Here is a 14,240-nt window from a genome sequence, read left to right as displayed (position 1 = left end):
TATGCAGTGACATGCAGTCACCACACTGCAGGCAATTAGTCACTTGCAGACTGACTGAATACTGTGACACACTAAAAGCTCCTGCATCATAATCCCCCATGACTAATGACTCTGGGTATTCCCACATAATCATAAACACGGGAACGCTCCAAAAGCGGGAGCTGCAAAGTTTATGGATGGCACAGCCAATCTGCAGTGCCAAAGAGTGCTGTACCTCCGTGCATCTCTCGGTGTCCCTTTCAGAAGTACAGCGTAAAAGAAGGTTTCAGAGTAGCAGCTGTGTTAGTCTGTGGAAAAAGGACAGGAGGACTTGTGGCACCTTAGAGACTAACCAATTCTTATGCTCAAAGAAATTTGTTAGTCTCTAAGGTGCCACAAGTCCTCCTGTTCTTTTAGCGTGAAAGAAGTGGCACTAGGTCATTATTCAAATGCCCCTAAGGGTGGAGAAGGGATAGCTGAAATTGGGGTATATTGCACATTTAGCCTGTATAAAGAGCAAGCGTCAGACTCTGCTCTCTTTGAAGCAACAGTGGATCATAGTCTGTCCTGCACGTCTCAGGGATGCTGCACAGAACTTGCAGCCCATTGGGAGGAAGCCTAAGGTGGCTTTAAGCTGCTTTTGTGACCTCCCAACCCTTGGCCGCTCTGGGGCTCCTGGTGAAATTCAGACAGCCCTGGGGGCCTGTCTAAGTTATGGCAGTGTCCCTGGGCTGTAGCACTGCCTGGAAACTCTGCCGCGCTGTGTTCTGGAGCCCCCATCCTGACATACCCCTCCCACCCCTAACCCTGCCCCAATGCACCCCCGACCCCAGGGCTTGTGAGGAGGTCATCGGAACACAGCTTTACAGCTGCCTACAACAGTACTTTTGCCTGGAGAATCCTTCCAAGGCCAGATCCAGATTCTTTAGGGTCTGTTTAAGCTGCTCCAGTCCTTTCACATGGCATACGGGAGCCGGAGCAGAAGTGAGGATCACACCTGGTAAGCTTTGCCAGTGACTTCAACAGAAGCAGGACTGAGTCCTAAACTTGTGATAGCCCTAAAACAATAGCATCTATACAGCATTTTTCACCTGCAGAGCGCGTGCCAGACATGAACTAACTCATCTGCATAACACTTCTGGGAGGTCAGTCACTGTGTTACTCTACTCATTTTACAAATGGGGGAACTGAGGCACAGAAGGGGAAGCCCAAATTTTCAAAAGTGGCCTTTAATTTTTGGTGCCCCAGTTTTTAGGTACCTGATTTTAGTTAACTAGACGCGTGATCGTCAGAGGTGCTGAGCACGCCTGGCTCCGAACCACGTGAGTGGAAGCTGTGGATGCTCAGCTTGCCTGAAAACCAGGCCCTCAGGTTATTTAGGGGCTTAACTCCCATTGTTTTCAATGAGCTCGACACCTCAGTATCTTTGTGAATCCTACCGTTATTGCTGGGTGCATCTCCCAAACCAACAGCCGCGATCGACGTGTGCGTCACTCAAACCCTTTTCCCTGGATGCAACTACCATGATAGCTGTGTCCAGAGCAGGCACCCAGTAACTGAGACACAAGCTGAGTCTACTTTGAAAATGTGGGCATTAGGTGACTTCCCAAAGGCCACAGATGGAGTCAGTGCTGGAGTCCAGATTAGAATTTAGGATTTCCTGATTCCTAATCATGCTCTATGAATAGTACTTAATGCTCATGGACTAAGATTTATAAGAACAGAGCCACATTCAGTCTGCGCTGAAAGCTCTTTTCCTTCTAGCAGGCTCATTCCACCTATACCTAGAAGTCCCAATCCATAGGGGTCCTAATCCATGATTGGGACTTCTAGATATATTCTAGGTCGCTAATTGCAAGCTGGATGTACCTGAATCATTTGACAGCACGGCAGGTGAGTTCTACCCAAGATATAGGCAGCAGTAGGGCAGGTGGGGTCAACCTGGAAGTGCCTAGTGCATGCATAACTGCATGTTCCACCTAAAAGACTGGGAGATACTCTAATGGAGGTCTCCAAGAGCAGGCAAACAGTTAACTTGCTTTCCAGCTAGGAGAACAGCTGGAGCCTTATTTGCCGATTTCTCTGCGTGCCTGCAATGCAAGCTATTTTGTGAACTGCTGCCAGGAGCAATCAGGTAAGTGCAGGGAGAAATGCTCTGGCTCAGCCAGTTCTTTGATTCCAGAGTCTGATTCAGCAGGCACTTGGCATTTTGTAATTGCGGATATTGAACAAGGCAGCGTCCCAGCGGGGAAGAGATGATGCTCTTCTCCTCGGAACATGAAGAGCTCTCACAGCACCAGCCTCGGCTCTAAACCTTCCCCACAAGATGAACTGATGCCTTTGAGAGGGGCTTTGTGATTCACACCTTCCCGATGGCTTTTCGCAGACCACTTTCGCTTTCATCTGACAAGCCATCCCTTTGGACCTAGCTGTTTAAGCTGCTGCCTTCTGAATGAACCTGATCAATCAGCAAGCCAAGAATGGATTTCTACAATATTGGCAATTCAAATGCAAGGCTCGAGATAAAAAAAAGATTAAAAAGGCAGATTTAACGAACAGATTGCTGTCAAATGGGAAGACAGTAGACTCCTCCACCTCTGCCAACATCCTGGGTAGGGCAGAGTTGGAGAGATTCTAGTTCATTTCAAGCCAACACTGCTGATGTATGCTTAGGAGAGCAGGAAATGGGTGGTGGATCTGGAGTGTAACAATATGTAATTATTAGTCTTTGCATTTCAAGGATTATATTGCAGTGCATTTGGGCTTGCACATTCTTGGCATGTCCAAATGCAGCAGGGGAACATTTATGGGTTCGCTGTTATCTTTTCTCCTCTGCCTCCTCCCTATTGTATCCACTTGTTGACTCTCGTCTTACGTTTGTATTATATGCTGTTTGAGACAGAGAGTATCTTTTCACGGTGTGTGTGTCCTAGTACAACGGGGTCCTAATCCATGATTGGGACTTCTAGGTATATTGCACTAAATAGTAATAGGGCTGTAATAACTGGAGAGCTATGTTGCTCATCCAATTTCATGGTATGATGAAGCCCTGATCTCATTATTTCAGCCTCATGTCTCATGACTCTATATACCAATAAAGCACCAATCACCGTATAATCTAAATGCCCAAGGGCCCCATATTGTATTCAGCTACACAATGCATCTTCCACTGATTTCAGCAGGGGTTGCACCAGGCATCAGATCAGAATTAGGCTCCAAATACAGATTTTTTTCCCCTCCTAATAGGACAACACTCTCTGCTTGGCGCTTGGTGGGGTTGTATTCCATAGGATGGCTTGTCTTTTGAACGAGGTACTTATGGGGGAATATAGCTTATTAGCCGGGGCGTCACTGTCTGTACTGAGGGATGGTTGATGGGGGCAGATGAGTCTTGCATTATGTTCTACCAATTTTCCTGTCTCCTTTCTGAAAACACCTAGGAGCAGGTCCTCTCCTTTCAGTCCATTCTCTGTGCATAAGACCCAGAGGAAGTGTAAACATCTCCTCTGGCACAGAACCCGTGTAACCGGCTCCTAAGCCAACCTCCAGCATAAGAGGCGCGTCCGGAGTGGGGAGGAGCCAGGGGTGGAGTTTGCTGTGCTCTGGCTATGGTCATCTAGCAGATAGGCCCTTGGGGGCTCTTAGCAATGGGTGGATGTTAGAGCAGCTCTCATCTGCAAACCCCCAGTGTGCCGTTACTGGGAGACATGCGATGGATTTCCAGCAGAGATTGCGGACTCTGGTTTGGACCTCCCTTGAAAAGGTAGCATACAAAGACCCCTGTTGAATCTATACAATCTCAGGCAACATTCCCTTCTCATCTCCTTTCCTTAGGGGCGGCTGACTGTTCACTTTTATCTCCTAACCCTTGGGTGTTTGACTTGGGAGGATGGGCGGCAAAGCTCAGTCACTGCTCATGCAGTGGAAGTGAGAGAGCAGGACGCGTTTCCAGAATCTAGTGAGCGCATCTGAAAATGTGGCTGTAAACATTTTTGCTGACCCCCCCCGCCCAATCTGTTGCTCCCATGGGCCCCTTGTTTACCCTGCCCTTTGTGGAAGAACCAAGCCTGGCTGCTAGGGATGAAATCCTGCTCCCACTAAAGCCAGGAGCAAAACTCCCATTGACTTCAACAGGCCAAGATTCCACCCCCAGGGACTCATTTTCAGAAACTCCAGATGATGTTGATGGGAGCTGAGGGTGTTCAGTTCCTGAGACAGTCAGTCCCTGGGTGCTGCCACTTTGCTTATCTTTGTCCCACCCCACCCAGGCTCTTAGATATCAGCAGAGAAAGCAAATTACAAATCCGAGCAAACTAGACAGAGCTGGTGAAAGCCCATCTCTTTATTCCCTATTTTCCTTTATTGCAGCTGTAACCTGTATTCAAGTGGGTTTGCACCTCTCCCCGCCCCTTTAACTTCCTTTGTTCTACAATAAAGAGGAAACCAGGTCCAGTTCAATGGGACTCATGCTTCTAAATCTCCTGGGTGCTTGTGAAAACTCCCTCTTGGCATTTTAAGGTCATGAAACAAAGTGCTGAATTGCAAAACTAGCTGAATTCTCAGCCGGTTCACCTGCTCAGGGCCCAGACCTGTAGGCTGCTGAGGAGTGCAGCTTAGCACCTGTGCATATCCACTGAGCTTCCAGAGGCCCTTAATATGGGGTGCTGATAGAAAAGAAGTGGCTTCTAACTGAGTCAGTTAAGCTGCAGCTCCCATGGGCTCAAAATGTAATGCATCTCGGTTTAAGTGAGACGAGGAGCTGAAATTCTTCAGTGTCTCTATTAGAAGGAATTTGGCATCTACCATGAAAAAAAACTCAGTGGGACGAGGAGTTCCCGTTAGGTCTTGGTGCACCAGGGAGATGTTCTACTACATGGTTCTTCAGCTTTCGCTGCCCCATGGAGTTCCAAAGCTACTCAGCCATAGATGAGATGCATCTGAGATGGGTTTGCGCCACAGCATTCAGACGGAGGCCCACACTGAGGACCATCTCTAATGCAGAGATACAGGTTAGTTACAGCTGTCATGAAGACGAGATATACAGGATGTCTACAGACACACACACTGAGTAGGCCAAATCCTGCCCTCTGCTACACTTGTGTGTCACGCTGGGGACTGGGGAGGCTGGGAAGAGGCTACCAGGCTCAATCCTGGTCCTGCTAAAGTCAATGGGAGTTTTGCCATTGATTTCATTTGTAACAGGATTGGGCCCATAGTGATTCATAACAAGCTTTAGGCAGCAGCCTGACCCAAATGGATCCCCAGGCCCCATCGTGTAACCGTGCCCTTTCTTTCTGATTTAACCCTACTCATATCAGCTGAAAGGATTTAAATGTCAAGACATTTAAAATCCATCTCTATTAATACACAGGTCACACAAGGTGTGGCTTCTGGTATTATACGAACATGCAATGCATAAACCAGTGTCAGAGTCAGATCCTCAACTGGTGTAAAGCTGCTGGACTCTATTAAAGTCAGCGAGGCTATGCAATTTGCATCAGCTAAGGATTTAGTCCTAGGAGGTTCTTTGCCCTCACCTACTTGGGCACAGTTAACTTCACACAGTAGTTTTACACTGGGGTTACTCATTCCACTGACTTCTGTGAAGTTAGTTTCTCCTAAATCACACCATGATGAGAAGAGAATTAGGCCTTGTAGGTTTGGGCTGTTATGAATGCTGGCCTGGGTTTCTCTTACATGACTGTACCCAAGATGGTGGCCAGAGCTAGCAGGCCCTTTGGCTGATTGGACCAACATAAAGATGAGTTTAGAAACTGAAATAAAAATAGAATGGCCTCCTTAGTCAACTGCATGAATGGGGCTGACGGTCCTTCATTCATTACTAGAACAAATCAATCACATATTTATAATGAGCTTCTTGCCCAATATTTTTGTCAAGTGAAAGCTTTTAAAATAATCAAGGGACTAGAAAACCTTGGAAGTTCCTGACTCTAATTTCCACAAGAGAAAGCCAAGTTGTGACACTGATTAACTCTTGCTGGTACCGGTAGAATTAGAACTTATGGTAGAATGGCCAGAGAAATACAAGACTGAGGTTCTAATGGGGAAGATGGTCAAGATCTTAAGGATGGGTCTCTACATAATCCGTGTCTTTTCCTTTGGTCTCTCATTCTCCCTCTTGCCTTTATTATTATCAATTATTTACAATACAGTAATGCCCAGCAAGGATCAGGGGCCCTCGGCGCTAGATGTTGTACAAACACTTATTACAAAGACAAGCCCTGCCTCAAATTAGCACAATCTAGTTTCCTGTTTCTCATTCACTGGATCAAAGCAGCAGGAAGGGAAAAAAAAAAACAAATGGTTCGGAACCCGTGAGGACATGTACAATGTGTTATTCTCCCTGGGTTCCAGTGCACCCTTACAATCTGTCTGGAGTCAGGGATGGTCGGGAGCTGTGCGGTCCAGCGACCACACAGCAGCGCAAAATGCAACTCGGACTCCCAGCTCCTCCATTGTGCTGGGGAAGGAGGAAGTTGCTTCACCCACTGTGGCAAAGCAGCTTGCTCCCTGCGTTGTGCACCTGACCAGTGACTCTGGCCCGCGAATGGGAAGAAGACAAAGCTAGGGCCTCCTTCATTCCCTGCTCTCTCCATCCATCCCCGTCCATTGGCTCATGCCGAATAGCCCCTCTTCTTCCTCACCCCAAGAGCGGGCGTGGCAAATTGAGCAGGGGAGCAAGAGCAGTGACAATCCAGCCCCTTCTTTTCTGTAGGTGCTTGTGGCCTCATGTGTGCTTCACCCGCAAAAGTCACCTGTGATAACTCGGAAAACGCCCCCTCGCTTAACCCAGACACTGAAACAGGAATTTGCACACAGGGCAGTCACCTTTTTTTTAAACAATGGTCGATGTTTTGATCATTAGGGACTCCGTTAATTAAGGGCTCTGGTCTGAGCCTGTTTCTTTGTCTCTCACTGGTCGTTTCTATAGCCTCGCAGTGACTCCAGTGAAGTGAACCTCGAAGTGCTAGCATGAGATTGAAAGGAAATTGGCAACCGCGCCATGTCTTCCTCTCCACCCCCCCCTTCACTTTGCTGGGTTTGTCCTCCTGATGTTATTTATGAGATCTCTCTCTCTCTCTCTTTCCGTCCTTCTCCTGACAGACACGGACTGTGCCTGTGGGTTTGTTACTGTTACTCAGGAAATCGGCAGTGGTGTAATTCGATGTTATTAGAACCATAGGGTTAGAAAAGACCGCAAGGGTCAACTAGTCTAATCCCCTGCCAAGAGGCAGGTTTTGTTGTGTCTAACAAACCCTGCTTGTTCAAATCAAATTTGTTGCGTGCAGGATTTGTTGTGTGGGATATTCCACACCGGAGACCCTGGAAAGGCAGCGGGGACTTTCTTGATGTAGCCTGAAGAAGGGGGGATATTCTGAGCAGCGAAATTATCACCTCCGCTGAGCCCGTTCTATTCAGGATGTCATATCAGGCTCAGCAGACTCACACAGGCCCCCTCCACCGAGCGCAGATACAGCCAAATGTGTCCATTAAGCATGGAAGGGGGAAGTGAAGGCAAGGCAGCGCAACCCCCTCCTTCCTGAGTCGATGGGAGCAGTTTGGTCAGTGTTGTGCAGGGTTTGGGGGTTCAGAGCGGATCGGGGCAGCTCGACCCGGCATCATCTTGGGGAAATCGCTGCTCTGTATTTGCAGTGGATTTCTGCTCCGTGCTAATGATGCTCCCTGCAACAGTGACTCCCCAACCATGGCTGCGCCCCATCCGATTTGCAGAGAAGGGCAGGGCAGCAAGGGCAGGCCGACCAATGAGAGCATGGCTGTAGAGCGAGGCGAGGTACAAATGGCTCTAAGGGGCTGGGGAGACAGGAGTTACTGCACCCCTTGAAAAGGGGCAGCTTTCTTCCCCCTTTGCCAGCGAGCAGGAAATCTCTGCACCTCTCAATCACTTGCTAATGGGGGGGGGGAGGAGTATCCAGAGCAGGGGTTGTGCGCCACAACAGACCCAAGATCCAGGATTGCCAAACAAGTGGGCGCGTGAGGGCCTCACTCCTCCCTCCTCCTTACTCAGTTGATTAAAACGAGGCCAGAGTGCAGCTCATTGATTTCACAGAGCTAGATTCTTGCTAGTTTTAAAGTGCGGTCAGATTATTTTTAAAATATAACATGTATTTTCCGCCCAGACTTCACAATGACCAAACAGATTTGGCTCCGAATTAACTCATGGGTGGGGAGAATGTGAACGTGAAGTGTTCAAACCCAGTGACCATTTCAGAAGACAAGAGAACACATGAAAACAGGAGCCCACTAGAATATTAAAGGGCCCAACCCTTACGTCCTTATTCGGTTTTAACTCCACGCTGAACTCGTCTATATGGACAGATAACACGTGGCATTCTACAGCCTGACACACAGACACTGCCAGTGGGCACACACAGACACTCCCACGTTAGTGAGCTTTGACCTATTCCTGTTTCAAAGTGGAGTAGGTCACAGTGCACAATGAGTGTGTGGTAACAGGGTCCACAGGGCTAGTTAGCGCATGGCCGGCTACTGCACTGTAGCTTTACATCCCAGACTGCCGCGCACTAACTGTCCATATAGACAGGCCCCCTGGCAGAGTCCAAACTCAGTCATCCAAGTCAGTTTGGCCTGGGAAAAGGCCAAGTAAACACCGAGGAAAAGTTCTGAGATTGTTTTTCTTTTCAAACAAAACCTAACACTGGGACCGAAGTTATCTCCCGCTGTCCTGGCAAAGGCTAAATGTAAGCAGTTTGGGCCAGCTTTACAAAGGTAAAGCACCTAAGTGGGCTTTCAGTGAGAGTTAGGTGCCTTACACACTTAGGGTGCTTTTGAAAATCCCACTGGCCCTGTCTTCATCGTTGTACACCTGGCTCTTGGATGATGATCCCGCATGAATTCAATAGGTGTTTGACTATTAATGACTTCAATGCATAATCGCGTTGGATTTTGACCCGCTTTTCTGGTTTTGATTTAATTAAGTATTCAGGGTGCTGATCAAGCGAGTCACCCATATCTTGTCAGGTGTCTCTCCTTATTTAGCCCTCAGCTTCTCCACACAGTCTATAATCTCCTGTTCTCCAGGGAGCTACAGAAACATTTGCTTTAGCGAACACAAGCCACCCCCTAAACCTAAGCTAATGTCTGTTCTAAAAATTATAGGGACAGGTTTCTTTACAGTTTCTTGAGTAAGATCTTGCTGAACTAACAGAAATACCTGTTCACATTCTTAAAATAGAAGATCAGAGGGTGCATTCTTCGCAGTTGGGCTGTATATAGCTTGCCTTCCTTTGTAAAGAGGAATTGCTGTCTGGAGTGAACCAACTAGTCTTTCTGGAACTCAAAAAGTTGAAGAGAAACTATGTACCCTCGACCACATCCTCACCTCATGTAAAACTGCATAGTTCCATTGTCTTTTAGCTGTGGATCTAGTCCTCTATCTATCTATCTATCTGCCTTTCTGTCTCCATCTAACCTGGATGTCTAATCTGCCAATTCCCATAGCATCTAGGTGCCACATTAATGAAGCTGATCAAAGTCCTGCTCTTTTAAAAAACAACCCAAAATTTCAGCTCAATTCTTCTGCCAGGTTAGTGGCTTTGGTGATTGGGTTTCACACAGTGGCTTCCAGAAAAAGAGAGACAGAGAAAGACAAAAACAACGTGCGTAGGGTGGAATGTTGAAGTGGGGGTGTCTGTAAGTACCTAAACAAGGAACAGAAATTTGATAATAAAGGCATCTTCAATCTAGCAGTCAGAGGTATAACAAGCTCCAATGGGTGGAAGTTGAGCTCAGCAAACTCAGACTGGAAATATTTAACAGTGAGTATAATTAACCACCGGAACAATTTACCAAGGAGTGTGGTGGTGTGGTTCTCTAATCCTGGCAATTTTAAAACAAAGACTGGATATTCTTCTAGAAGATCTGTGCTCCAGTTCAAAGAGAAATTAACTTCAGGGAAGTTCTATGGCCTGTATTATACAGGAAGCCAGACTAGGTGATCACTATGGTCACCTTCAGGTCTTAGAGTCTATGAATCTAGCAGGTTCAGGCCCAGATTCAGCAAGGTGCTTCAGCATATGTGTAACCCACACACCTCTTGGGTGTGGTGCATCTAATGGCACTGAGACCACTTAGAGAGAGATATAAAATGAGTCTGCTCTACAGCCTTAGCTAACAGCCAGTTGGCTTTAGCTCATGGACTAAGCTCCAGAGGTCCCCAGTTCAATCCTGCCCACCAACGACTGGGGTCTGTTGATGTTACATATGCACATCTTCAAACATGCGAGTAACCCCACTGAGATGACTCAGAGGCTTAAAATTACATGCAGGCTTAAATAACGAGAAAAACTGGGGCCTAGGAGAAAAAAGCGTGTTCACTTGCAGCGTCTAAAGGAACTAGAATTTGAGTAGCTTAGGCAATAAGTTGTGGGTTTACTCAGTCATTATTCATAGATTTCAGGGCCAGAAGGGACCACTGTGGTCACCTGCTCTGACCTCCTGTATAACACAGCCCGTAGGACTCCCCACTCCAAGTAATTTCGAGATCAGATCTTTCGATTTCTTCACTGACCACCCAACGCCACTGAAGAAAGCAAGCCTTCCGCCGTGCTAGTTCTTCCCCTGGGAAACCCAGCTGAGAATCCCTGGACAGCAAAGCCCGCTACTAAAGGTCAAGCCTCCTGTTTCTGTGTGTGCCAGGAGAGCTCATCACCGTTGTCTTTAGTGATGTGCTTAATTGCTTTGGCCGGCGGGCAAAGAAACGTTTGTAAAGCTTTTCATTATTGAATCTTCTTCACGCAGGACAAAGGGTCTGCGCTCCTTTACACAAGCGCTGCAAGCCATGGTCAATTTCGCCTGCAACATTTACTTATGACAATAAGCCTTGTTTGCCAAGTCATGAGTGCACTGGGGTGCATTGAGCTGGGAATACTTTTCTCTTCCCCACCCTCCAAAATTCTTTTAACCTTAGCAACAGCTATTGTCACGTGGGGAAAAGACCAACAAACCAGCGCCCCGGCAGCTTCGCGACAACACACATGGAAAGCCATTTGCCTCTCACCACTGGTTTTCTTAACTATCTGGTTCTACTAGATGAGAAGCTTTGCAATTTGGTTAATGCTGTAATTTTGAGGTTTCCTGCTGTTGGCTAAATAATCAACACAACCCCACTGCAGCAAACCAAATGGGCTTTTAAAAAATGGCATACGCATCTAAAGGGTCGTTCACACTTCTTGCAGAATTTGGATTTGTTTATGCTGAGGCTAGTGGGCCCTAAAGACGTCCTGTTTTCATGGGTGTACGAACTGCCAGTTTAGTAATGCCCAGGGACTGAACCTTCAGAGCTAGGATCTACATCTTGAGACAGGATGAAGGCCCAGAGCCCTCAAGGTATTCAGGCACCTAAATGCCATTAAAATCAACAGGAATTAGTCATTACTTTTGAGGATTGGGGCCTAATTCCGACTCAGGTAACGTGCTGAACAGTGAGTTGCCCTGGGAGTTAGGTCTGCTGAGTACAGGGCTTTGGAGGGGCTGATTTTCAATATAATTTACATTAAAAATAGTTTTTTCCACTTTTCCCCCCCCAAGAATCAGAGTTTACAACTGGGTGAACAGTGGGAAAATACGTTCACCGAATCCAAATCCCCCCATCCATCCAATAGTACTTGTACCCCTTTTGATTTGATTCTCCACAAGGTGGCCAGAGGAACGTTTGGAAAGAACTTTTTATCCATGTAGGTTGGGTGGTTATTTGCGTGTGAACTTTCTTGCCGGGGGTTGCACAAGAAGTGGTGGCAGGACGGGTGCAGAATTTGCAACAGGAAGGTGCAGTCCAGTAGAGCAAGAAGAATTATGCTCCACATGTCTTTAAAATATTGGTGGACCATCTAGCCATTCACTTGGTTGCGCTGAGCATTGACTTTACTCTGGATAAAACACCCAACAGCAATAGCCAAGGGATTGGGGTGAAAAGTTGGTGTACTAGCAGGTGCAACGATCTTCTCTCGTGGTTCATTCACATTTGTAAAGGCGCCAAGCTAAGAGCTCAGCAGGCTAACGTCCTTCCTTTAGCTACAGAATGGTTATCGGAGGGGTAGCTGCAATGGAAGCTTTCCATCAACGGGCCTCAGTCATGACCTAGAGGGAACCCTCTTAGGGGTGAGAGGTTAGTTCAATCTCCATGGCTCATTGACTTCTTGGCTTCTTTTCCAATTAACATTGGCAGCTATTTGTGGCACAAGTCTCTGGCCAGTTATTTATTACTGTTGATATATCACTCTAATCACTCACGGTGCTTTACAATAAACCCCCCCCACCCTGAAGAGCCTGGAGCACTGAGGCAGAAATGGGTAACAACCTAGGGAACAAACAGAAAGAGCAACGTGGTCATGACATCTGTAATGAGTCATGGAACAGATGGGTCTCAGGGTGGTCTGGGAGGGAGATTGCTTGGCAAATATTAATTGAGAGGCTGTTCCAAGCATGAAGGGGACCATGTGAAAGAAGCCATGGAGCTAGGGTGGACAATGGAAGCAGTGGGTGGGTGGACCATTTTCATGGTCACAGTGTTTAAGACCAGAAGGGACCCCTAGATCTATATCACAAGCCACAAACACCATGCAGCAACCACACACTAAACCCAACAATGGAAATGAGACCAAAGTAAATGAGACCTACAGAAGACTAGACTATTAAGTGCCACAGGCAGAGGATAGGAGCTGCTTTCCTCTGCTCCAGGGCGGTTGGCCAGTAAACTATTTTTCAGTAGCCTGATTTTGTAAGGTATAGAAGATCCCAAACTCTTCTCATCATTTATCACCCCAGCTTCATCATCGCAGCTGAGAGACCGAGGCACTGACAATTAAAAAGCAACATCTGCTGAGTGAGGAATTTCTGCTGCAATCTCTTTCTCAACGTTAGGCTGAAGCCAGCGGGTTTTTTGCTTCCTTTCCAATACAGCGCAACAACAACTAAAAGCTTCCCCCAGCATTTCCCTGCCTGCCTTTCCGTGTTCATTATTTTGTTCCCCAATTAAGGGGGCTGAACCAAACCAGCTGGCATCCGAAAACGTCAGCTGGTCGCTGCTACTTACTGAGCTCGCAGAGCAGTGGTCAGACTCGCCGCTCTCAAAGAGGATGAAGTCCTTTATGAAAACTGCAATGGCTCTCATGATGAAAGACATGAAGAGATGCATGTGGATGTAATTTCGAGTGCAGTGCAGTTTTCTGTTGTGGAGTGGGAGAGAGAGAAAAATAGCATTTTTAAACATCAGGACTTCATCTCAATACATTACTCTTCTGGCCAGAATGTGTTGTGAAAAACTTCTGCTTTATCCAGAATATTTCTGATTTGAGTGTTTTGCCAAAAAGTTGACATTGTCAGCAGGATAAACTCCATTTTCTGAACAGCTCAAGCCAAAATTAATAAATATTTGCATACTTTATACAGCAATGTGGCTTATATTTTAACTTTAAAAGATATAAGTTAGGGTAACTGACATTAAGAGCAACACTGGGCTTATTCCATCCCATAGGCTTTAGCAGATTATGACGATCTATCTGGATCAAGGAACTCTGGGGTTTTCAAGTGACATTTCCCAGCAATTAAAAGCAAGAGGTCTAATATCCTGGAGATGCGCAAGTTTTACAGGCATAAATAACATAATGGGCCTGATTCTCAGTCACTCTGTTCCTGCGCTGGGGACTGGGATGACGTGAGTGTGGGGCAAAGATCGTTCTCCATATGCTGGAGCCGTGAAGGTATCTGTCCAGCCCAGGTGTAAGTTACATCAGCCTCAGGGCTGCTCTAATTTATGCCCTGCTTCTTCCAGCTCCTTGTAGGCTCTAGTGCAGTGCAGTGTGGCCACAGTCACAATCCACCCCCAAAGCAGGGGGCTGGGAGCAGTGGTGGCGTAGAGCCCCTGTACCCATTCTGGGCTTGTCAGGGAGGCATTGTGAGTGGCGGTATTCTCCAGGGGTTGTTTCTGCTTGCTTTAATGTCATTTTGTGCTGCCGCAGATGCATAAACAGGTCTTAGTTTAACTAAGAATCAGGACTAATCAACCAACCTTAAACAAACCTCTTAAGGAACATCTGTTAAGATCAGATGGATCGTTGCAGGGCATACCTTGCCATACACTTCTGTCATACACTTGTCTTCTAGTACTGTGCAAGGTCAACTGGAGCCGGTGGACAGACTACTCTGGAGCATTAAAATATCTCATTTCATACAAGGAGTCTCTTAGCTTGTGGAATACTCTC

At 46.9% G+C, this 14,240-nt stretch overlaps 1 protein-coding gene across 2 annotated transcripts in view; it reads right to left on the bottom strand.

The window, feature by feature from the left end:
- LOC140907855 (vasoactive intestinal polypeptide receptor) overlaps positions 1-14,240 on the bottom strand; it is a 177,033-nt gene that overhangs the window by 31,803 nt on the left and 130,990 nt on the right. For both annotated transcript variants that reach the window (XM_073334767.1, XM_073334769.1), the window contains one exon: positions 13,073-13,205. In XM_073334767.1, the coding sequence (XP_073190868.1) occupies positions 13,073-13,205 (133 nt within the window). The remainder of the gene's footprint in view (positions 1-13,072; positions 13,206-14,240) is intronic.

This window comes from Lepidochelys kempii, chromosome 2 (genome assembly GCF_965140285.1).
Source record: "Lepidochelys kempii isolate rLepKem1 chromosome 2, rLepKem1.hap1, whole genome shotgun sequence".
Classification (NCBI taxonomy): domain Eukaryota; kingdom Metazoa; phylum Chordata; order Testudines; family Cheloniidae; genus Lepidochelys; species Lepidochelys kempii.
This window is presented reverse-complemented; position numbering and strand designations above follow the sequence as displayed.